The 26351-nt window shown below is 36.0% G+C and overlaps 2 protein-coding genes and 1 long non-coding RNA gene across 4 annotated transcripts; 1 reads left to right on the top strand and 2 right to left on the bottom strand.

Annotated features, from left to right (window-relative positions):
• Nucleotides 1-485: 485 nt before the first annotated feature.
• Nucleotides 486-10428, top strand: LOC103425866 (uncharacterized). Its single transcript, XM_008363970.4, has 15 exons — nucleotides 486-954; nucleotides 1327-1732; nucleotides 1830-2007; nucleotides 2102-2241; nucleotides 2682-3531; nucleotides 3689-3789; nucleotides 4345-4489; nucleotides 4586-4654; nucleotides 4751-4796; nucleotides 5870-6234; nucleotides 7294-7373; nucleotides 8097-8232; nucleotides 9000-9174; nucleotides 9789-9871; nucleotides 9966-10428. Exons 1-15 carry the CDS (start codon nucleotides 855-857, stop codon nucleotides 10089-10091), a joined length of 3000 nt encoding a protein of 999 aa, XP_008362192.1. The 5' UTR covers nucleotides 486-854; the 3' UTR covers nucleotides 10092-10428.
• Nucleotides 10429-10512: 84 nt separating this feature from the next.
• On the bottom strand, nucleotides 10513-12187 carry LOC139196400 (uncharacterized). Its single transcript, XR_011581272.1, has 3 exons — nucleotides 11980-12187; nucleotides 11418-11898; nucleotides 10513-11328 (listed from the first exon to the last, which is right to left on the bottom strand). It is a non-coding gene; the product is annotated as an uncharacterized lncRNA (long non-coding RNA).
• Nucleotides 12188-20832: 8645 nt separating this feature from the next.
• On the bottom strand, nucleotides 20833-23139 carry LOC103437345 (uncharacterized). 2 transcript variants are annotated; one of them, XM_008375815.3, is made up of 4 exons: nucleotides 22920-23139; nucleotides 22139-22491; nucleotides 21467-21574; nucleotides 20833-21392 (listed from the first exon to the last, which is right to left on the bottom strand). In XM_008375815.3, the coding sequence occupies exons 2-4, from the start codon at nucleotides 22469-22471 to the stop codon at nucleotides 21114-21116; spliced, it is 720 nt and encodes a 239-aa protein (XP_008374037.1). In that variant the 5' UTR covers nucleotides 22472-22491; nucleotides 22920-23139; the 3' UTR covers nucleotides 20833-21113. The 2 variants fall into 2 exon arrangements, with proteins under 2 accessions (XP_008374037.1, XP_070678391.1); XM_070822290.1 differs by lacking the exon at nucleotides 22920-23139 and adding an exon at nucleotides 22754-22856.
• Nucleotides 23140-26351: the final 3212 nt, after the last annotated feature.

Here is a 26351-nt window from a genome sequence, read left to right as displayed (position 1 = left end):
CCATTTTCCTTGGATGAAGGGACCACTTTCATTTATTAATAATACTAGAAGCAGTACACAGTACACACACTGAGTGTGTAATTCAAAATTTTAAAAATGAATTTTTTTGAAGGTCAGAATTGTAAAAAGAATTTTTCTGATGGTGCTCCCAGTGATACTCGGCCAGTTGGCAGTGATGAAGGGGGTCGAGCACCATCAATCGTCGGTGAAGGATGGTGAAATTGGAGAGCGAAGAGGGAGGAGTTCCAACGGTGAGGCTTGAAAATTGGAGCAAGAAGGTTTTGTTATTATTTTTTAATTATTTTATTAATAAAAATCGTTGAGTAAAATCGTAAATATCCACAATTACCGCATAAGATGGTATAAAATTATAGTATATTTAGATGGTCTTAATGGTTAAACTCACATTAAAATGCATGAAGGGGGGCCCACACTTTTGTTTGTCCCACCAATTGCTTGTATCATGGCAACACGGATAGCACAGAGAAGCCAGAACCGGTCCAGGACGGTTACACACATACGGCCCAACGGTTAACGAACTCACCAACAGCTGACCAAAATTGAAAACAAAATTATTGAACGAAACAAAAATCCCCCAGGTTAGTCTTTCTTCTTCTTCGTCGTCGTCGTCGTCTTCTTCTTATTCTCTCTGTAACTCCGTAAGCAATTTCTGAAAGCTCGGCAAACCAGACAAAACCCTAGCAGCCTGGGTCCACGCTCGACCTTGCTTGGCGCTGAAGCTTTTGAATTTTCAAGGGATTTGACTCGGATTTTGCGGTAATTTGATTTTGGTCGGAGTTTCGTTGTGCTTTTAGTGGATTAGGGTTGGGATTCTAGGGTTTCCGGGAACAAAGATGAAGGCCTTGAATAGCATAGAGGATCTGGTCGAGGAGATTAAGATTCGAGTGGTTTGGTGGGCCCTGTTTGTCTTCTGTGTTACATACTTTCTTTCCTGTAAGTGCTCCAATTTCATAGAATTTGGGTTTCTGGATTCTGTGTTTATATTTTTCTACAAATTTGATGTAATTTATGAAATTTGACGCTTTCTCGAGAAGGGAGGGGGAGGAGTTTGATGATTTCTCATTGTATGGAAGTTGTGTGGTTCAAAAAGATCTTTTTGTTCCAAGAATTAGGAATCAGTTGCTAACTGACGATTCTCCGTTTCGCTTCGAAGAGAAAAAAATTAAGTGAAAATGCATTGATTTTGGTTATATTTTTCCTGATTTCTTCAACATGTATATAGTAAACTTAGCGAAATCAATGTGGTTGGATTTTCACTCCCAGAAGTGTTTTTCCTGACTCCATTTCTTTTGTCCTTCATTGCAGATTCGAGTAAATCAATGTGGATGAATTTACCCATATCAATTTTATTGGTTTCAATGCTACGGATACTAATGAATAACGTGGAATTCCGTTGGAAGAGTCAAAAACTTGTTCGTCCACAATCATATTTGTCTCATTTGGAGAAGAAACAGTTGTCATTGAATGATCCACGACTCTCTACTGGGACTCCACCACCAAAATGGAAAAGGAAAATTGGTTCTCCAATCGTAGAGGATGCAGTTAAAGATTTCATTGACAAACTTTTGAAGGATTTTGTGATTGATTTGTGGTATTCAGATATTACTCCGGACAAGGAGGCGCCAGAGCAGATACGCGCGATAATCATGGATGCTCTGGGTGAAGTATCCGGAAGAGTTAAAGAGATAAACCTTGTTGACTTGCTAACAAGGTACCCCTTCTGTTTCTTGTAGAAGTGAACCATTTGCAAGTTGTTATGAAGCTTTTATCGTTAAGGCAACATAATTAATGGTTGTTTTATGTTTCAGGGATATTATTGATTTAATAGGGGATCATATAGAACTTTTTAGAAAAAACCAAGCTGCTATAGGTGTTGATGTTATGAAAACGTTGTCTTCAGAGGAGAGAGATGAAAGGTTAAAACATCATCTCATGGCTTCGAAGGAGCTCCATCCTGCAATGATTTCACCCGAGAGTGAGTACAAGGTGTGAGTGGATTGTTCTAACAGAAATTAGTTTTATTTTTGGATTTTATCTCTTGCATATGTCTTCCATAGGCTGATGGTTATATCTTCAATAGGTTCTTCAGCGGCTAATGGGTGGGGTATTAGCTGTGGTGTTAAGACCACGAGAAGCTCAATGTCCAGTGGTTAGATCTATTGCCAGAGAACTTCTAACAAGCTTAGTAATTCAACCTGTTTTGAGTTTTGCAAGCCCTGGGTATGTTATATTATATTTATGATTGAGTTATCATTCTTTTGTTGTGTTTTCTTATTATTTTTGCCTAGAGGGTGTTAAATTCTTTTAAAGGGATTGTCAAGCATCAAACTGACCTTTTGTATCTAGCATTTAGTATCTATTGAGACGATGGCCTGGGTTAATCCTTATTTCTTGTCCTGGTTTTTTAAAATATGTTACAAAACTGTGGTACAAATCTTGTGTTGTAATATTATTGTTGTTATTATCCTCCTAAACTATTTATGTCATTGTTTAGAGCTTATGGAACATGTGATCATACCAATGGTTGTGCATGCGTAGAAACATTGTAATAATGAAATTCGCCATCAATTTAATTGGATGAAATGTTACATACGTTTACATTTATCTTCCCTCTGTTAAAGAAACCTAGCCATTTTAACTTACAATTTCTCTTTAATCAGGTATATCAACGAATTGATTGAATACATTTTGCTAGCCATTAAAGAGGAAATCAGTAAAGTGGTAAGTGGGGACCAATCAGCTGCAGGGGTTGTACATGATCAAGATTCTCCACTGAGGAAATCTGCAACCTTTAACCAAAGCACTGTTATGACATTGGCTAAAGGTGACCACCAGAGAGAAGCGTATTCAGATTATAATAAATTCCAGGAAGATCCTTTGCAGCCACGGCCTGCTGATTGGGCACGAGTTTTAGAGGCTGCAACACAGAGAAGGACTGAAGTTCTTGCTCCTGAAAATCTTGAAAATATGTGGACAAAAGGGAGAAATTACAAAAAAAAAGAGCACAAGAAAAGGATAAGAAGAGTTCAGGAACCTATATCTGAGTGTTCTGGAATAGATAGTGCTGTACCTGCTAAAAATCTGGGCAACGAAATGGTAGCCGACAGGCATGAAATTTCTACAGGAATGGAAGATAGATCTATTGTGAAGCTAAGAAGTGAATTAAGTTTAGATACTCAATTAAGTGGTGGGACCAAAATGGAACTACACTACTCTTTAGATCCCAGCGAAGAATCATATGCGGATCAAGGGCATCTTGTTAATAAATTGGAGGACATTGGAAACCTTGCTGCTGATGGAAATAAAAGCAGGCTTAAAAGATCAAATAGCACTTCTGCTTTGAAAATCCAGCCAGACACAAAAAGAACATTGACAGAAGGTGGAGGGTCTATCATATCAGAATTCTATAGCCCTGAGTTTGGCAGGCATAGAGAAGACCATATTAGTAAGAGTGCCTCGGATATGTTAGTCCACTGTGTGGGACAACAAGTTCCCAAGCTCAGGTGCCGGGTAAGCATTTTACATTTATGTAAATTTTAAAATTTTTAGTAGATATCGTAGGTTTTCATGATGCCAACCATTGCAGCTTCTTCAGTGCTGGAATATGTTGAATCACACGTTTTCTTTGAATCTGAGTTGACTTTTTGTTCAATATGTATGTCTGTAGGTTATGGGAGCCTACTTTGAGAAACTTGGGTCAAAATCTTTTGCAGTTTATTCAATTGCAGTTACAGATTCAGAAAACAGAACTTGGTTTGTGAAAAGAAGGTTTCGTTCTCATCTATTTTATTTTTTTCAATTTTCTTTTTATTACGCAGAGTCACATGTCTGCACAACACATGCATGCACTCACTTTTACAAAAACAAATTACGGACACATAGTTCGTATACAGAATCCATCTTTGTTGAGGATGTCCTCATTTAGAGAAAAGTAAGGACCAAATTATTGAGACCCCACCTTGCAGTGTAATCCCATGATGCAAACACGTACTTCCTATACAGAATCTTTTAGACCCTAGATCATCGTGTTCATTTCTGTATTCACAAGGAATACTGTCTTTGACTATTTGATTGATGACAATTAGATGGCTAAAGGGATTTATAAGTGTTAATTTATCCTTGCTTGGATGGGTACCATTATTTGGTCCTTATTTTTGATAAAGTGAAGGCATCCTCATTAGAGAAAGACGAGTGTCTGTTTGTTCTTACATAGTTTAAGAAAGTTCTTGAAGTCTCTATTTCTACTTGGTCCATATTCCATATATGATTTTTTCTTGTTTATCCTTTGATTTTTGATTTTTGATTTTTTATTTCTCTCTGCAGATATAGGAATTTTGAACGACTGCATCGCCATCTTAAAGACATTCCAAATTACACTTTACATTTACCACCCAAAAGAATATTCTCGTCAAGCACAGAGGATGCTTTTGTTCATCAGCGATGTATTCAGCTAGACAAATATCTACAGGTATGATGTAGGTTCTTCACTGTATTTTTTCTATCCCTCCCCCATTTCTCACTGTCTTTTCTCTTGTCGTTGCTTTAATTTGCTGTATTTTCCCAGGATCTGTTGTCAATAGCTAATGTTGCCGAACAGCATGAAGTCTGGGATTTTTTAAGTGGTTCATCAAAGGTATTCATCTTCTTGACATAGAATTTTTGAGTAGATGATCGTCTCTGCTATCTCTCTCTCTCAGCAGTATCTTTTTTTCTTTTGTGTTGCTTTTAGAATTACTCTTTTGGAAAATCTCCTTCAGTGATGAGAACTCTTGCAGGTATGTGGTTTTTTTTAATTTTTTGTTTTGCATACTACGTTCATATTTTTTGGGGTTGTCTCTTTTTACTCTCAAATTTGTACCCACTACACCCAATTCCATATACACAATTCACACACCCACACCCATATTGTGGCTGGCAATGCAAGTTATCAACTTAGTTTGATTCTTGATACAATATAATTGTTTTTAGTTTTTGGATGCTCCCTATCAATTTCTGCTAGTTGGATGAGAGATACAGAAATTTGTTCACCTTTTCTTTTTTTAAACATTAAAAGTTATTGAAATAATTAATGATTGCCAGCTTGAGGCACATTAAGAAATTAAGCGATGTCCCAAGGAATAAATATTGTTGTCAAGTTATACCCAGTTACATTATGATAGATTGTTAGTAGTCAGTCCCAGTATAAAAACTAAGTTGTGCTTTGATATATATATATACATAGGACTTATAAGGCTGTCCATAATTTGAGAAAAAGGTGTAGTGCTTTGTAATATATGGTTACTTAGGCCGCAAGGGTAATCATGCTGAAAGGTGTTTCAAGTTATCTTGTGGAGGAAGGTTGGTAGTGCGAATTAGTGATTGAGTATAGAAGGTAAATCAGGCTTTAATGGGGGTTAATCAGGAGGACTTTACATGGATGGAGATCTGAGATGAACAGGCTCCTCATAAATTAGGGGTTAACCGAGAGTTGCTGTGCTACCTGCAAGATTTAATTTTCTGAGGCCCAGAACGGTTTTTAATTCATATGTTGTGGACCATTCAACATTGTTTATAGGATATTCTTTAGAAGGCAATTGTTCGAACTTTTTCTCTTCTATTAACTAAGAACAAAAGTCTCCATTACCAAAGTACATATCAGAAAGCAATATATGACATATGTTAAAGAACTTCAACAAGGCATTTTCTAAGATTCCAAAAACTTTTGGTCGACACTCCTGAATGCTTATGGTCCTAGATTGTAATATATGTGCTTGTTTCTTTAGCAGTTTTGTTAATACTATTGAGATTTCTCATATTTTCTTATTGCCTTGTAAATTTTTTAAGTTCATATTTTATTTGATTCAAGCAGTCAATGTGGATGACGCTGTGGATGACATTGTACGCCAGTTCAAAGGGGTTTCAGATGGGTTAATGCGTAAGGTTGTTGGTTCTCCCATGTCTGAGGCCTCGTCTTTATTTCCTGGATGGAACTTGTCCGGGAATGCAGATGAGACAGGTGTCCTTGCTTTTAGGCAAAATACAGCAGAGTCGACAAATAGCTTTTCAGATAACGAGGAAGGTACCCTAGAAAATGGGTGGCATTCAGACAATGAATTGAACTACAAGGGTTATCCACCTCGGGTTGTACATACAAGGACCTTAGGTTTGGAGAAGAAAGCTGATTTAGTTGGCAAGGGTGGCTTTCTGGAGGATCCAATTGGAATGCCACCTGAGGTATTACTACTGTCATCCGAGTTCATTCTATTTAAGAATTATAGTCACTATCATGATACTTGATATCCGAATATACGTTAGTTGATTACAGTATGTAATTTCTTATTGATTCAAGTTTCTTTTGGTATGTAAGCCACTAGAGTGCTAATATTGTTTGATAAGGCTGAATGTTAAGGTACAACATAGATCAGGTTAAAATCATCTTGAAGTATGCCGTAGTTGACTCAATTTGTTAGGAAAAAAGCTCCGGCTATATGCAATAGCATTGGCTTTATGTCTGACCTTTTTCATCACTCTCGATATCTTGTGTCTCATTCTCCTATTTTCATCATCTCCTCTTCATGGCATGTTTCATTTTCTTTTTCTCACAAATTATTCATAGCTTTAATCATTTTATACCATGAATTATTTACTAGGTTTATCTTGTTATCCACTTTTTCACTTTGTTATTTTTTTTTAACAATGTTCTCTATGCAGACTTTGGATCCTCCTGTTTTAAGCTTAACACATTCTCTATCTTTGGTTAGAAAGTATAGGTCTCATTCTCCTATTTTAACACATTCTCTATCTTTGGTTATAATGTAAATACCTAGGACACGTTTATACTGAATGAATATTAAGTATACCAAGAAATTTAGCCCAGTAGATAATAGATTGAATTTAACAGCTAGACAAGTTTTTCACAGCTTGACCAGAATAATTAATCTAGTTCACCTAGATTCTCAAAGTTTCCAACCTTGAGATGGGTTCAACCATACTCAAGGTTCTAACTGACGATTGCCCATGGAAATTCAGTATAAAGACGAAGTTAGAAATGCGATTCAGTAAATTTATATGGACATGTAAATCATAAGAAAATAATATCTTGACTAGTGAAAGGTTGCTGTCAAAGTAATTGTGAATTGCATGTATTAATTTTAGATCTTTCAGTGAAAGCTACTGGTTTATCTGACAATCACAGTTTTAGTCAATATTTTTTTTTAATTACATATCACAGCTCCTTTTAGAGACATCTTTGATTCTCTCTGATATTCATCTTTACAACTTGTTTTCTTTCAGTGGACTCCACCCAATGTTAGCGTGCCTCTGTTGAATCTAGTGGACAAGGTATTTCAACTTAAGAGAAGGGGCTGGCTGAGGTGAGCTGTTCATACTTTGATGGTTTAGGGAAAATCCTGATGAGGCATGATTCTGTATTCATTATTGACTCGATCAATGCTTTTGATATCATTTTAGTTTGCCTGATTGTACTTCAGGTATGTCATCGTCTCCTGTAACTTGATCTTGGATAAAAGATTAGGAACATGCATGATTGTTATCCCGTTTTTCCAATAAACAATAAAATATTCGGCCATCCAGCCTGTTTTCTTGAAAATGTTGAAAGTAACCAACACCATATGCCATCCGGGCAAAGTTTTTGTAGATTGGTTATTCGATGTCCCATTTCTCTTTATTGTGCTTATATTTCTTTCGGTTGCTCATCTCACCCAATTATTTCCTCATTTATTGAATTTATTCTTTCAAGTTAACGACTTTTTGCTTTCTTGTTAGTGTATGAACAATTTTCTATAATTCTTTAGTATGTTCTATTCCTGAGTTTGTTCTAGCGTGGTTCTTCTTTAATTTTACTTTTCTTTTTCTCTTTTATTCAATAACTATGGTTTGCTGAACGTATTATATTCTTTTCCCTGGGTATATATGAGTAGCTGTTTATAGCTTTATAAGCTTATTTTCTTTATTCCTTTTAGTATGCGGACAATGTCCCAATTACGGGTGGAATTTTATATAAAGAGTAGTGCTGGAACGTGTGTAATTAGATTAAATAACTGGTCTTTCGCACATGCTTACTTTTGTCCATGCAGACGACAGGTCTTTTGGATGTCAAAACAAATATTGCAGTTAATGATGGACGATGCTATTGATGACTGGCTTATGAGGCAGATTCATTGGCTTCGGAGGGAGGATATTATTGCTTCGGGAATCTATTGGCTTAAAGATGTAAGGACTGAACCAATTATAAACATCTTCATTTTACTGAAAAAACATAGACAACCTTAGTGGTGTAACAGTTCAAATCTTAAATGAATACTGCAATAGAATAGTTATACAAATCGTTTGTTGGTGCTTATTTGTCTACCACATTATATCATGGTAACTGTGTTTCATATGTGAATGGAGTCGCCTTTTCTTGGGCATTCCTCAGTATGTTTCTGAAAGGGAGAGGGGTGAGGCCCGTTGGGTGATTCCGTTCTTCAGGTTCAGTCCCTGTGCAAAACTATGCCCCACTATTAATTATTTATATTGTATTTTGGTTGTATGTGACTTAAGAACCCGACAGAAAATAAATCTACATTGCTTAAAGGGACTATTGCTGAGCATTAAAAGATAAAACTCCTACTGAAAGTCCGTTTTTGTTTTTAATTTACCGTCTGTATTGTCTGCACAAATCACACATAGAGGTGTTATTTATTTCTTTGTTTCTTGAGAATTGTCTTTCTCAAAGCTTGAAGACTTTTTGCTTACATTTGAAATGAGGGACATAATGTACTCCTGTTTGTTCAGTTTTAATTTCTGTGAATTCCGAGTTCTTAATCATCATCATAACTTTGGCATGTCTTTCCTAGATTTCTTTTCAATGTATAATTATCCTTGCAGTCAAAGGGAAAAACAATATTTAGAAATTTGAAAGGAAAAGAGTTGCTTATTTTTGCTTTCTAATCTTGTGTTTTTTTCTGACAAAAAAATAAAACCATGTGTTTTTTTAGGTTCTGTGGCCAAATGGCACATTCTTCCTTAGAGTCGGCAATGTTCAAGACGGCAATCAAAACCCTTTTCAAAATATAAGTCAATTTGATGGCAGTAAGGCTGGTAAGCCGGGGTCTTTTGAGCAGCAGCTTGAGGCTGCTCGCAGAGCTAGTGATATCAAGAAAATGCTCTTTGGTGAGTAGTTGACGTTATCTATTTTCTGGTTAGTGTTCCTGTGTTTTAGTTTGAAGTGGCTGCCTTAGTCTTCCTGGTAATGTTACTGCCTTGTGTTTTATTAGTCAAACATCTGTGTTCCAGAAGTTGGTACTTAATTTTTAGGCTCAGGTAAACTATTTTTCTGTGATTACATAATCAAAGGTAAGTACTATCTGTTGTTTTCTCTGTAACTTATTGTACTATATTTATTTAAAATAGCAGCCCTTTTGTACGCTTAAAACTTCGGATTCTAAGAGTTGTATGGTTTGAGATTTCGACCCTGTTTTTTCAACTGAGAAATATTGGTGTTGCTTTTAGATGTAAATTTATCATCACTTTCCATGCGAAACTTTACAATTTGACATAACTCATGAATCTTCTGTTACTTTCTCAGTATATACATTTTTTCTGGCTTGATTCAGGTGTACATGCATTTTTCTTACACACCCACCCACACACACACAATCATATTTATAGTATTCCATGATTGTTCGACTAGTGTGAGTACTATAGAATTATGTGTGTAATTAATTATCTAATAAATTCCTTTGACTAATACATGAAAAACAACAAACTGATCCCCACTTTAACAGATGGAACTCCGGCGCCCTTGGTTAGCTTAATTGGGCATAAGCAGTACAGACGTTGTGCAAGAGACATCTATTATTTCATTCAGGTTAGTCTCTCATCCTCTTATATTGTCTGCTGAAATTTAGTTCGTCATTTCCTTCAAGCCAAACGTGATGGTTCCGAATTATTCTGGTGTGCAGTCTACCATCTGCATAAAGCAACTTGCATACGCAATACTTGAACTGTCACTCGTTTCAATTTTTCCTGAGCTGCGGGATCTTATTGTTGATGTTCATCAAAAGATGGGTGTTGATCAAACTGTATAGTGGATCGATATATTTGTGTCATCCTTGCTCTTGATGGTAGCTGGTTATCTTCCCAATGATCACAAACCTCAATATACCGAGGTATATTTCAAGATACGAGACTCAATTTTCTCAGGCGTTGCCCTGTAGTATTGGTTTTTGTAGAATTTCTGAAAATTCTTTTCGGAATGTGAGAAATAGTGGTGTTTTCACTTTCTCTCGCATTTCAACTGTACAAAATTGTAGTTGTAGGGTACAGGTGTCGTCTTCTTTGTGTATAATTTGTGTTTGAAGAAAATATGACCAGTGATGGTGCATTCATCATTACATAATGCAGCAATGAGTATTGATCATTGAACTTGTCATTTTACGTTACTATTTAAGTAATCCAATTACCCAACTGTCAACTACATCGAACATAAACAATATCAAAAACAAGGAACACATCGAAATATAGTGTATGCATTTTTTTGGTCGACAGATATAGTGTTCGTATAACTCTAGCCAATTGTGCGTACTCGAACAACATCCGGAATGACATATAAAGTCGATCAGTCTTGTTATCAATAGATTCGACAAAGGACGACAAGAACCCTAGACCCCTCGACAGGAAGACTCCGTATTGCCTGCTCAGTCCCAATTCATTTGACACCCTTGTGCAACCCAAAACAGTAATATCTGTTTCTGAGGGTGAAACAGAAGAATCAATGCAGGTGCTAAACAGAATGCAGCAGCATTCATGTATGCGATTGCCTCTGTATTCACATTGCAATCAGGGAAGTGATTTGTTTCGCATTTGGCATCACTCCCGCCAACAACAGAATCTCAAAACCCCACTACTCCAAACCGAAAGATTGATGATTTGAAAATGGGACTAAGCAATACTGTTTTAATGATATATATATATATATATATATTATATAGTGCTAAGGCTGCAATGTTTAGCAGCTGTGACCTTCATTCCTTCATTCTCTACACCGATTTCTTATTCTCTGTTTGCCGAATTTCTTTGCACAGAAACACGCAAATTAAAAACTTTAACATAGCGTCAAAGGCCTAGGTTCGATTAACAACAGCCAGGCATTTGTGAAAGCTGTTTTTCAGGGGAGATTTCAAATACTTGAAATCCCAGAAATCGATTTAAGGCTTCAAGGATGTCTCGGTCGAGCAGCAATGAAGTTGGAGCTCCGAAGTTCAATGGAGAAAACTACGATTTTCGGAGGATAAGGATGACAACCATCTTCGAGTCCCAGGTTCTCTGGAAAATGGTTCAAGATGGATATGAATTGTCAGAGTCGGATGATGAAACACAGGAAGAAGAAATCTCAGTTGCTCAGAAAATCTCACTGAGAGAGAATGTGATGAGAGATGCCAAAGCTCTGGGTATTATGCAAGGAGCAGTTTCGGATGCAACTGTTCCCAGATATCAAGCGAAGAAACAGCTAAAGCTGCTTGGTAAGTTCTGCAAAGAGAATACAGAGGTGATGAGAAGGAGACTGAAGTAAAACCCCAATCTCTTAGACGTGATTTTGAAGATACACACATGAGAGAGGATAAACCCATCAAATATTACTTTACTAGACTGTTTGATATTGTGAATCAAATGAAAACTCTTGGGGAAGAACTACCTAGGAGAGATTAGTACATATACTTTTAATTAGTTTGACAAGACCCTAGGATTCAATAGTGAATATGATAGAAGAAAATAAAGACACAGACACACTTGATGCGCAAGAAGTGATGGCTTCCCTGAAAACTTTTGAACAAAGACTACAAATGCATGTTGATGCAGCCACAGAAAGGGCTTTTCGGTCTCTCAGCACCAATCCTAGAGAGGGCAACTCAAACAATTAGTCTAGTAATTTCAAAGAGGATGTGAAAAGGAAAGGTAAAAAGTCGGAAGAAATACCAAGCTTGCCTGCAAGAAACCATGTTGTTGTAAATAATAGTGTAAAAGGTACAAATCCTCTCTGCATAATCTGTGATAAAGTCATCTTGGTATTTGTTGGTTCAAGGGAAAAACCAAATATCACAAGTATAGCAGATTTGGTCATTTGTCCAAAAACTCTGGCTCTAAAAGGAAGTCAACTCGTGAACTACGCACACAAGGCTGAGGAGGAGACGAATGTGTTCTATGCCTGCAACGTCACTACAATTGAGAAGAACAAGGATATGTGGTTCATTGATAGTGGGGGCAGCAATCACATGACTGCACATGAGTCTTTACTCATCAATATTGACAGAGACTTCACTGGTAGAGTTAAAATGGGTAATGGACAACTTGTGAGAACCACTGGTAGAGGTACCTTGGTGATTGAAACAAAGAAAGACAAGAGATACATCAAAGAAGTCATGTGATACCTGGACTTGATGAGAATTTGTTGAATGTACGCCAAATGATACTGCATGGCTTCTTACTATTTTGTGATTTAATGGTTGAAATCTTCGATGACAAAAGCTTGGAAAACTTAGTCACTAGAGTTGAAATGACTGAAAATAGGAGCCTCCCACTGGTAGTAAGTTATCATAATTCTATCTCAGTGAGAGCAAGTGTCACAGAGACCATTGGCTGTTGATGTGATATAAAACAGCACTCAAATTAAACCCTCTTATTGACAATTGTAGTAAAGATGTAAGTAGGGATCGTTCTAGGCCGGGGATTAGGAGTGATTGCTAATCTACTTAAAACTGACTTAAAAAAACATAAAATTAGGCTCGAAAACACTTAATTAGACTCAAAGAACTCAAAATAAACTAAAAAGACTCAAAATAGCACAAAACAATCAAATAAACTCAAACTAGACACTAAGAGGTGATTTGGACGAAAATTGATTTTAACTTGACTCAAAACACTTAAAAACACAAATCGGACAGATTCTAACTAACTTGACACAATAAAGTAAAGGGGAATTGGGTTTTGGACGAAATTAAAGTTAAAACAAGTAGATTGTAAACTTAAACAAAGTTTGGACGAAATTGGGTGAATTAATGGATGATGGGCTAGCTAGAGGGTCCTTCTCCACACATGACACATATGCATACGAATTGATTTCCAGTTACTCTTTCAATAAACCATGAACAACAATGCCCCAGATTAACCGTGTCATCACTAATTAACCCTGAGATTTTCCTTAAGTCATTGAATTGGACGGACAATGCATCGGCAACCAAATTATTCTTCCCAAGTTCCCTACATGAACTGCATAATAGAGACACAAGCAAAGATCAATTAGCTCTGTGAAAATCATAAGCATTGACAAGGCATTCGTAACTATGACATCATGATACTCATGTCAGGAATTTAACTTAACACGATCGTGACCAGCGACCTTCACTACTTGTGAATATAAGTTTGTAACGATTATGTGAAACTCCCTTATATCCTAGCATCAAATTCATGCATGCAAACTAAGTAGGCCTCCTTAATAAACATACAAGAATAAGTTCTGAATCAAACATTTAAGTCAATTGCATTCACAATTCACAAATTATAACTGGAAATAACCAACTCATATTGCATATATAATCATGGTTTCAAAGTCTCCTCTAGCTAAAATGAGTTTAGCCTCTCATGTTCATAGCAAAACAAAGAGAATTTAAATTAAACATTGAGAACTAAGATAGATTACACCTAAGAACGTCTAGCAATCCAACTTGAATAGCCAATATGTCCAAGGCTGCTCCTTCTTCTTCTTTGCTGTGGCGCAAGGTGTGGGTGAAGGTTGAATTGATGAATTGTATGGAAGAATGGCTAAAAGTGTGAATGATAGTGAATGGATGATTTGAATGGTGCGGCAATGGCTTTTATTTATAGCAAAGTATGTCAAAACCCTAGGGAATTAAGGTTAGGGTGCGGCAGAAAATAAAAGGAAAGGAATAATAAAGTTTTAATTATTGTAGAAGGATTTTAACTCTAAATCCACAAGGAAAAAGGCTAAGTCAAATCAGAATCCAAGGGAAAAGGGAAAGAGGATATGCGGCAAGGGTTTAGGAAAGAGGAAAGGGTATGTGCAACAAGGAAAAGGAAAGGAAAGTGCATGCCTTGCACAGCAAGGGAAAGGGAAAGGGAAAGGTGTTGCGGCATCCCTTTGTTGCTGGGATTAGGTCTTCTAGAACCTTACATTAGGTGTCCTAACATCTTTGGGAACTCTCCTTGTGGCTGGAACCTTTGTAATTTAGGATTTAGGAAAGGTTAAATCAAAATAAGGTAACTTGACTTAATGTTTCCTCTTTTCTTGCTGAGTTTCCTTGTCTTCTTTTGCCTTGAATTTATTTCCTTCATCTCTTTGCTCATTCCTAACCTCCTTTGGTCTTCAATTTCGTCCATCCTTCTTCTCCAAGCATGTGCTATCTATTCCAAGCCAAAAAATGCTCCAAAAGGCACCAAAATGCACTTTCTTGCTACTTTAGCCTTTTGAATCTACAAACACACGAAAATAGCTTAAAATACATAAATAACTATGAACTAACAACATAAATGCAAGAAAACAAGCTAACTAAGTCGCATAAATATGCTCCTATCAGCTGTGGCATATAAGATATGGTCACTTAAATTTCCAAAGCTTGAGAGATCTGGAGAAAATAGAAATGGTTTAAGGAATACCAGAACTGCAAAAAGACAAGGAAAATTGTGAAAGATGTGCTTTTGGCAAGCATCATAGAGATAGCTTTGAAATAGGAAAATCTTGGAGAGCTAGACAACCTTTTGAAAACATTTACACAGATATTTGTGGTCCAATACAAACTGCAATAGTGACTGGAAACAGATATGTCCTAACCTTCATGGGTGATCATTCTAGGATGTGTTGGGTATATTTCACGAGGTATAGGTATGAGGTTTTCAACATTTTAAGAAGTAGGTGAGTATTGTCAAGCCTCGATCCTGAGAAACCTCCAGGACCGACATGTGACATCAATACCTATTTAACTATTATGCCTCGCTTTCGAGACATGATAAAAGACAACCCAATGCTTCAAAAGCATAGTAACTTTTTCTTTCATTTCATGATTGCATCTAACCTCTATATTAGACTACATACGTACCCCAATACGAGATCAAGCCATTTGTAGTTCACCCTTTGTTAAACTCCGACATTTCTTATGGTGCTTCGTAGCAAAAGAACATAGAGTTCTAGATTCACTCAATAGAACTCGACAAGCATGATTCTAGACTACTTAACGAAACCATTTAACAATCAAGATTGCCATTTCATCTTTCACATATATCACACTATTTTCCAACAACAATTTCATAACCACAATAGATAATCGATTCAATAAATCAAAGATGCACAAACATTTAACTATGTTAATCAACCATTAAGATCAAATATCATTTCATTAAGTTTAATAAACCTAAACTCCCATAAGGTTTGCCGTAATTCTCTATTAGGATTCCAAATAACATCATTATAACCTTAAGTTACACACATAAGCATAGGTTTGAGCAATTTTTACTCACAAGAACCTAGGGTTCCCGTACCAACTCAACAAAACCAATAGGAAATGGGATTCCAAACCAATTCAACGAAATCGAATCAAAGATAGGGTTCCGAACCACTAAACGAAACTAAATAGGGAAATGATTCTGGACCACTCAACAAAATCCAATAAAGACAGAATTTTGGACCACTCAACGAAACCGAACACGAAAAGGGATCCCGGTCCGGTCAACAGAATCCAACAAAGATAGGTTTCCAGACCACTGAATGAAACCGAAGAGGGAAAGCGATTCCAAACCACTCAACAAAATCCAATGAAGATAGGGTTATGAACCGTTCAACTGAATTTGAACAAAACAATGTTCCACTCAACAGAACTGAATAGGGAAAGGGATCATGGACCACTTAATGAAATCCGAACATAATACGGTTCCGGACCACTCAATGGAACCAGATAGGAAAAGGAATTTTGGACCACTCGATGGAATCTAAACATAACACGATTCCGGACCACTTAACGGAACCACGTAGAAATAGGGATTCTGGACCACTCAACGAAATCTAGGCAAAAGCGGAAGACGGTTCTTGAGCACTCAACGGAACCAACTAGCATTCTAAAAACCTAATTTTGAACAACTCAAAGGAACTAGATAGGATTGAGTTTGGTATCACAACTCTCCTTAACCATGGGTCAACAATCCTCTACTAGCCCTCTTATTTCACAAACATTTCAATTATCCATAGCAAAACACATTTATAAATCTTTGCTAGCACAAAGATCAAGGCGCTTACAAACAATTACCGCCTAAACAAAGTCCAAGTTCGTCTTAGAATTCTATTGATAAAACACTTAATTCTAGGTTATACACGTCAACTACAACATTCAATAATGATTTTAGGATATATTGACCAAAAGTTTCAACTCTGAATCAATGGTAAGGTCAACAACCCAACGTAATTCAATCTTGATGAGCTGCACATTAAATTTATGATGCACAAGTTCCCAAGATCCTCCAATAATATGCACAACAACATAGTATAATTTCATGATGATCCAACAGTTGGAATTTCATCTACCACAAAGGTCAAGTGAAGGACCTTTACGAAACTAGGCTTAAACAGTGGAATTACGTCAAGCAGATGCCAAAAACAGATTCAGGGCATCGAAAATAGCCTAAGAAGGCAAAGTAGGTCATTGTGACCATGCGCCACCGCTATGCGGCGACCAACAGCCACAACTTGCAGGAAACCGACCAATACCAAAATTGACTCATAATATGTCAAAATGAAGCTGGCGAAGAGTACAACAATTTTTATACCTTTGCGGGAAAAACTACCTCGATTTTTTTCGTGACTCAAAAGTGTCCTCTTGTTAAACTATGTTCCAAGATGACATATTTCCTTGCAGGCAAAAAACTCTTGGTCATCATACACAGGGCTAGAAGTGTTACTTGGTCCAAGGGCAGTTTTGTGGAGATTTCTTATACACGAGGTAAATTTTTTCATAACTTACCTGTTGAAAGTAACACTTTTTTTAAGTTCCAATTCTTTCTTAAAACGTGCAATGAATGAAAAGATTGTACATGCACCATGTACCTCGAGGAAAACTGACAAGAAGACCACATTAAGCACATTAATAATTTTGTTCGACAAAAAAAAGCACGTTAATAATTTTGTCAGGGCATTTGCAACTGCAATTGCTGCCATCAAGCGAAGGCTTGGGAACCCATTGGTAATGTGTAAAAAGGTGAACCTTCTCAACTAGACTTAGCATTCATATCGTGTTTCCCGTGTTCATGTTGTTTTCGTGTCATACCCGATATCTTAACGGGTCGTGTCCTGTAACACCTGTTAAAATAAATGGGTAAAATGACCTGACCTGAAATCGACCCGATAATATTAACGGGTAATATGACCTAACATGTTACCTGTTAAGGAAAATATATTTTAAACCAATAAATAATCAAATAAAAAACATAATACTTTTTTTAAGTGAAAAAAAGGTTTGCAAGCCCACCCCCAGTGGGAATAATTGAGCTTATAAGAACAGCAATTTGCTAGTTCCTTTCCATAATAATTATTAATTACAGAGGAAGATTGTCATATAGACAAAATGATATGATTTAGAAGCACACTTGGGTTATGGAATGACACTATTACATGACTATTACACAACTTTAGATCTCAGAGCTCACAATGTAATTATGCAATGCAGAGTATCTCAGGGAGCTATAAATAGGTTCCACATCAAATTCACCAATGCATATTTCAAATGATAAGAAATTCTATTTGATAAAATTGTGACTGAACATGCAGGAAATTCTACCTCAAGCATCTACAATAAACTGGCGCACAACAGGATGGTTGCAATTGAATTGAATATGTTACCGCATCCAGAATAATTATAGAACTCTCCCTGTTAAAAAAAAAGGACAATAGATTGAGTTCACAGCGTATGAATGAAGAGACATCAAATAAAAAAAGATGGCACAAGAAAAATGTCACAAAATTCTTCAGTTTACGACACAAACAAGACTCTAGGTCTGGGGCATGCAGTGTAAACCTAACCTTCTTATGGTCTTCCAATTCAATACAGCATATAAGGTAAATGTTTAAAGACCAATATCCATAGGCAAACGAAATATAACAACACTATAATGTTTTGCTGCTTCATTTCAAATTGACCACATAATGGCTATGTAATTCATGAAAAATGTACTCATAGAAGGAAGAAATCTCTGAAATGAAAAACCAAATAAGGGGATAAGTATGATACTGATAAAACTAAACGAGCTACTATGCACGGAGATGTGCCAAATTGGTCCAACACAAGACTGTGAGATTGGTAAAACACTTGTGTTTTAAACAAATTTACATCAAGCAGTAGGGTGCACATCATGTACTTAACAAGCAGTAAACACAGACTCAGCAAATGAAATGCAGAAATTCAAATACCCCCTGAGCAGATTTCAACAGAAAAAGTAAATCAGATATCAGTAGCTAAAATCCAGAATCCCCATATCAATTAACAAGTCATATAATCCAAAGTTAAATCACTGCATGTTGGAACAAATAAAAGATTATCAGATTTTAAAAACAAAACATGGGTTTTTTTTTCAAGAAATGAAAATTCATAATTTCGAATGAAAAATAAGAAATAAAAACATAAGTTTTATGAAGATACAACATTAAACAAATGAAAAGAACAGAGATGTAGAGATGTAGAAACAAAATCGAACCTGGAGTGGAATCTGGAGAATGCAAAGATGTAGAGACGACCAGAGTATAGATGACAAGATCAAGAATGATTCCGTCCAAGCATCCACTGCACGAAGGAGGATAAAAGAGATACTGAGAGAGGTTACCGGAAGAACATACGACGGGAGAGAGGGGCTAGGAAGAACAGGCGGCGGGTTGGGAGAGAGGGTAACGGGAGTAGGGAGATAAAATGGTAAATCGTCAAAATGGTCCCTGAGATTTGCATAACTCATCACTTTGGTCCCTGAGATTCCAAATCGATAAAAGTGGTCCCTGAGATTATCCACCATCCATCATTTTTTGGTCATTCCGTTAAAAACTCCATTAAGTGTCCCGGAGCTCTTGGCTGGAACTTTGGGCAATTTTCAAAGCTTCGTAACTCAATCGTTTCTTAACCAATTTCGACCCATATTATATCAAAATGAAGATAGAAAAGTGTAGAATAAGATTATACCTATTTAAAAGCCCAATGCTTGCCAGAGATGGCCGGAAAATAGCCTCAAAGTTGACTGTTCCAAGTGAAAACTTGAAAACTCGCCGGAAACTAGGTAAATTTTAAACGCTCATAACTTCTTCAATACTCAACGAAATCAAGTAATTCGAAACGAAAATCATACTTCTCGACGAGACAAAGAGAATGGTATCTTTTTTTATGGTTAACTTGATGTGGTTTGGCCAGAAAACGGCTCGAAAGTGGCTAACTCGAGACCAAGATAGCCACTTTTGAGCCGTTTTTCGGCCAAACCACAGCGAGTTAGCCTCCAAAAAAGGTACCATTCTCTTTTTCTCATCAAGAAGTATGATTTTGTTGAGTATTGAAGAAGTTATGAACATTTAAAGTTTACCCAGTTTCCGGCGAGTTTTCAAGTTTTCACTCGGACCAGTCAACTTTGAGGCTATTCTCTGGCAACCATTGGGCTTCGAAATAGGTATAATCTTATTCTATACTTTCCTATCTTTATTTTGATATATTATGAGTCGAATTTGGTTAAGAAACGATTGAGTTACGAAGCTTTGAAAATTGCTCAAACTTCCGACCAAGAGCTCCGGGACACTTAACGGAGTTTTTAATGGAAGGACCAAAATGATGGATGGTGGACAATCTCAGGGACCACTTTTAGCGATTTGGAATCTCAGGGACCAAAGTGATGAGTTATGCAAATCTCAAGGACCATTTTGGCGATTTACCCTAAAAATAAATAATGACCAAAACTTTTTTCAAGTTTTTACTCGGACCAGTCAACTTTGAGGCTATTTTCCGGCCATCTTCGGCAACTATTGGGCTTTGAAATAGTTATAATATTATTCTACATTTTCCTATCTTCATTTTGATATATTATGGGTTGAATTTGGTTAAGAAATGATTGAGTTACGAAGCTTTGAAAATAGCCCAAACTTCCGGCCAAGAGCTCCAGGACATTTAACCGAATTTTTAACAGAATGATCAAAATGATGGATGGTGGACAATCTCATAGACCACTTTTCTCGATTTGGAATCTTAGGGACCAAAGTAATGAGTTATGCAAATCTCAGGGACCATTTTGACGATTTACCCTAAAAATAAATGATGACCAAAGCTTTTTGTTTTAAATTATATAGAATAATAATACAAAACTATATAATATATATTTAATGTAGAATATATTGTATATATTAATATGGCTATTCTATTTTATAATAAATCTTTTAGTAATTAAAGTTTAAAATTATCAAAATAATTTTTTTTCTTATCAGGTTGAAACAAGTTACCCACGTGTTACCCGCGTGTATACCCATTATTAACGGGTTCTTACCGTGTCACCCAATAATGACCCCGATTAGTTATCGTGTTGACCCAAAACCCGTTATATTCGTGTCGTGTCATCGTATTGTGTCATAAACTGCCAGGTCTATTCTCAACCTTAATGAGCTACTCCCATGAAATATATAGAACACAGGCACAAACTCACACACCCACATACACTAACTTCATATATACCTACATATATTTTTTTCAGTACACAGTTTTGGCACGGTGATTTTGGTACATAATGAAAACGAAAGACAAAGGCGACAAATTAGCATGAAGTAATGACTAAATTTGTTAAACTTATCAGGTTGTAAAACTGGGTTACAAATCCCTTAACCATTTGAGCACGGAGTTTTTTGGATTCTAGGCCCTCTTTACTCGGGGAGTACCAAGCAAGACGTCGCACATAGGTTTAACTATTTAGCGCCTAGAAAATGTGAACTGGTAAATATCTATCATACAAGCAGTTAGACACCATTTGACGAAACACTTCGATACAACCACCACATTCAAGCTTGCAAGCTTGAACCCATCACCACATATTAAGTTGCATTGTTACTGCAGAAGATTGGAGAATAGGGCATAGAGTGAGTACTTCCGAAGATTTTTCACCTCATACCAGGAGTTAAGCACTTGAAGATGCTTGTCTGTTCCTGAGAAGGCCAACTGTATGCTTAGGTTGCAGTCAAAAGATCCACCACTGCCTTTACATTTTGAATTTGGAACAGCACAATCTTCATCGTTGAGGCACACAGAATAGTCCCCGGAGCATGCCTTGCACCCGAATTTCTTCCAATACAAATTAAGAAGAGTCCCCCTTTCGAATTCAAGTACCTGCAAAACGAAACACAAGTTCAATGCTTGCTGATGCTTAGAGAGAGAAAGAGAGAGAGAGAGAGAGATTGTACCAAGGTGAAGCTTGTTATGGTGTGTGAGTCATCAGCAACCAATATTGGGGGTGATCTTGCTGCATACTTCCGTCCGGCAAAAGCTACCATGTACCCACCAGCCTTGATCTGTAGAGGAATTTATGGAAAATCATCAAAATTAATTTGACTCATGCAGGAGATAAAACTACCACATTCACTTTAGAGGCTATATGTATGTATATATAGATACCATAAGGTGTTATGTAAGGGAACCCTCAATAGAAGGGGACTACATATATGTAAATTTAGGGTTTCCAGTAGGTTTTGAGTCTTTTCAACCTTTATAGAAGCAAGCGATATTTTACTTTAAAGCAATCAAAATTGCAGGGAGGAAAATTCAAAGATTTTGACACGCCTTAGCAATTTCATAATCCATTTCCACAACCCTTATCTTAGGGCTACCATAAACCGGAAAAAACTTTTCGATTCCAAACATACATATAATTGCAAATTCAGAATTTGGTGCCCGATAAACTCCGAATGTGACAGAAAGCAGTTGAGATTTTTCTCAGTGCAACTATAGAAACATGAATTGTATCTCTGCTTCCATAGCATGATCGTATAACAATAATTACCAATTAAACAAAATAAAAAGAGGCTACATATCTTAATTCTAACCAGATAATCAAGCTAAGTAGTTGGATTACACACCGGACTGAAGGTGCTGTTGTTGATGCTTAGGAAAGACATCTCATCAACTTTAGGCCTAAACACAGCAAGCTGGGCATCATTTCCGGTGAGCGAAAGCCGCTTGTCACACGGAGAAAGTTGAGTCTGATTAAAAAAGAACTTGTCTTTTTTTGAAAATGCAAGGCCAAAAGTAAACCCATCTAATCTCTGGATTTTTGCATCTGAGCATGGATCATAAACACTGTTTGTATCAGCTGCATCTCCAACAAATACATACATCGTCATCATTACCATCATCAATGGTGTGACCATGATCGTGTTCTTCTTCTTCTTCGCCATTGTTATCTTCCCCATGACGGTCAGATCTTGATCACCTTCACCAATTCAAATCGATTAAATGATGAAAATAACAGGAGGAATAATGTTGTAAAGAAATATCCGTGACTTCTTCAAAGAAGGAATACATTTGTGACGGTTAACACAATGTGCCTTGCTGTTTAATTATAGCACAGTGCTCCTAAGTCATAACATTGATATCATGAACAATCCAGGATGAAAAAGACAAGAAAACTCGTAGAATTTTATTTTTTATGGTTAAAAACATCTGGAATTTAAAATGCTTGAACGCAATGATACCAAATTATGATACATTGCAAGATTCTCAAACAATAGAGGCCGATTGAGCCAGTTGATTAGAGCAATGTGAATGGACGTCTTTGCACCTTGAAATTCTCCTATAAGGCATGCATGGATTACAACAAACTCAACAAATATATAAAAAGGACTAAATTATAAAACGTACCGATATGCAAAATGGTGAAGAATGTTGTTCCAATGCCTCACAAAGTTTTGCAGCAACAATTGTAAGGAATTACATGTGAAAAATAAACAGACATTCAAAAGTTCTCATAAGGGTTTCCACGAAGAACCTCGGATTGCGCTCCTTTGGAATTGTTTTCATTCGATACACGCCAAACGGTTATTTCGGCAGACTACCTGGATCTTGTCTATGAAACGGTTATGGAAGTTTGGTAATGCGGGGCAGGCATACCAAATTTTTAAGGAAAAAAAAGGGGTAATTTCAAAATTTTCCCCTACATTTTAGGGGTTTTTTTTTTTATTTTTTTATTTTCACTTTGATCCTTTATTTCATCTCAAGTTGGTGCCTGAATTTTTAACAATGTATCTAATAAGAACGAAAAGCGACTTTTTTTGCTTTTTGTTTTTTGATGGATTGGAACAAAAGGTGATCGACTTTTGATGGAACATTTCGATAACTCAACTGTTTGACCAAAATATCTTTTATCTATTAGCACGAATCACTTCTATATTCGTCTTGCTGATCAATGATTATTACAATATCGGATAACCTCATGATATATTTAATTCCGCCGATAGATGTTTGCAAATGAAATCATTGTCTCTTCAACACGGCCGCTGATTCAGTAGCATAGGCTGCAATAAAAGCTCGGTGTCATTATGTTAATAAAAAATAGCTTGGTGGTATGTTAACGAATTGGTACATATTTATGCTAAAAACAAACAAAATCAACCAACCAGTCAACCTAAATATGCCAGTTTGGTATGAAGTTGTGTTTTATAACTGCCACTAAAACTGACTAAATTTCAGATTCACTAAACACTTTATCAACCTAGAACCCAATTAATTCTTTCATCCATCTCTTTCTCCCTCATCTCTCTTTGTGGTTGGAGTAAACACTCACAGTTTGGTGCCGGTGTGAAAAGTTTCATTGTTAATATAGTTGACGCCGTACATGGTCAGTTCGCACGAAAACAACCGACTTGTAATGTGCATGCCACTAATCATGTCAACTTTTTCGAACTTCAGGTGGGATAAAATAGTTGGAGGATCAAAGTGGAACAAAAACTAAAATTGAAGGACAAAATTTGTAATTAAGTCTAATAATAAGTAAATAATTGAATATATGTACTAAAAAAAACTTAAAGTGATTTCCCACCCTCATTTTTATTTTTATTTTCTGCACTGGGTTCCCTCTTTGTTTATTTTTTTTATAAGGCTTTTTTTTTTTTCAATAACCTAATTTCAACGGCTTAAGAAAAATATGAGTTCATAAAGAGAAACGAGAGTGAAAAAGTTACATCCCATACAAATAATGGAAAACTAACTAAAAACCCCAAAAAAAATTCATTTTAATCATTAGGACAAAATTTTGCAAAAATGCCGATCTTGCCCCTCACACATATATACAAGATTGCTCAGTATTCAGCAATGTTCATAGCAAAGTTCACATGATTTTTCCAAAGAATGCATCCAAAAAAAGAGAAAAGAAGACTGACATTTTCAGATCACATTGGAATACAAAAACCAAGGTGGCAAATATTGCAGCAGCCAAGACAACATGGATTCACATGACCTTCATTAAAGCAAAGACAAGTCAGCTAGATTCTAGAACCAGTGCTGACAGCTTTCAGAAACAGTGTGCTGTCACTACTCAAAAAGTTGTAAATAGATGGAAAGTTAGTTTGTTGTTTAGGAATTAGATTTCTAAATAAGGGAGCTTTTTCTCCCATGTAGAACACACGAAACAACACAGCAGAGACACACCATACACACACCATCCTTCAATCCTCATACACTCAAGTATCCAAAACCTTCCAAGCATCCTTTGTAAACATTCCTTTGTAAACTTCTCTTTGTAAACATTCTATATATCAATAAAAGTTCAAGTGTACATATTCAAGCAATCTCCAAGTCTTAAGTAAATTTTCTTTTCTTTCTTTAGTGTGTTTGTTTAATTAGACTTCTAGTCTAAAACAGGGAAACACTATTGTAGTTATATTATTAACCTGCTAAACTGACGATCATACTTTGTTCAAGCACCCTGTTATAGTTGAATGCTTGTCATACAAGTAACTAGATATTAACCAAGGTATCTCTGAGTTCTTCGGAGTTCAGCCTTTAAGGCCTTATACTTGTACTATGAGTGGCCGTCATGCTGAAACATGTCGAGTTCCATGTGCAGGGTTTTATGTCTAGTTGTTATAATGTTCATCCGACTATTTAACCGGGCTTCCGTTGCGAATCTGGTATCAGAGCTAAGTTTAGCATTTTAATAGTATAATTATAATAGTAAAGTACCTTGAGGACGGAAGTCATTAACACAACTAATATCACATTTGTTTATTGTGTATGAACAACAAATATTATTGTCCTTGTAGACCTTGTCAGCCACAACCACCAGGTATTTATTGTCCCAGACATCCAACTATAAATAGCATAAAGAGAAGATTAGCATATATATCCAAAAGAATTACCAGTAATTTGAAGAAGCAGAAGTCTTGTCTTGGTTATCTTGAATATCCTTCATTTATTCGTAAATATAATAACACAGAACTGCAGCATAAAGTTTTAGAAGCAAAAAGAGCAACAGATCAAGTTTTAGAGACCTTGAGAGAAGAAAGAGAGTTTCTAAGAAACTAGTTAGCCGTAACTCTAGAGAAAGATAGATTATAGTTTATGATAGATTATCTTAATTTAGAAATTAGTGAACCTCAAAAAAAAAAAAAAATCCTTAGACCAAAATAGTTTAGTTTGTTATTTTCCATTTAAAAAGCATAATCATATTTTGTATAGTGAAGAAAATCCACAAGCCAATAGTATTATGGATCTTATTATTAGTCAAGCAGAAAATATAAAATTAGAAAATAATAAGCATAATCATTTGTTAAACCAGTTGTTAGAGCATTTTCAGAAAAATTCCATAAAAACAATTAGACAAAATTTAGACTATATTACATCTCAATTAAAAGATAATAATAAAAATATTCAAAGGTTTCCTAGCAAAAGAGAGATAAAATAGCTTGTTGACCTCATAGATAGTAAGCCGAAAGAGTTGAGTGAACAAATACAATTAGAAGTTCAAATTAGAAGTTCAAAAATTAGAAGTTCAAAAAAATTCAATTAGTTCAAAAAAATTCACTGGAAATAGTTGAGCAGTTAAAATTAGAAGTTCAAAAAATTCATTGAGTGCCAAAAGAGTTGAGTGAACAAATACATAACTTGCATAATAAAATAGATAAATTATTAGTTTAATGACCGATTCTAGAACTAGCAGAAAATATATCCAAGCTTTGAAAGAAATTAGTAAGTTAGATAAATAACCATTAAGTTTAACAGATTTTTCAACACAAGTATCTAGTAGTAATATTCCCATTAGGCAAAATAATTTAATTATTCAATTAGTTTTAAGTT

Source organism: Malus domestica, chromosome 05 (assembly GCF_042453785.1).
Source record: "Malus domestica chromosome 05, GDT2T_hap1".
Taxonomy (NCBI): domain Eukaryota; kingdom Viridiplantae; phylum Streptophyta; class Magnoliopsida; order Rosales; family Rosaceae; genus Malus; species Malus domestica.
The sequence above is the reverse complement of the archived record's forward strand: the minus strand, read 5'-3'. Positions and strand labels throughout refer to the sequence as shown.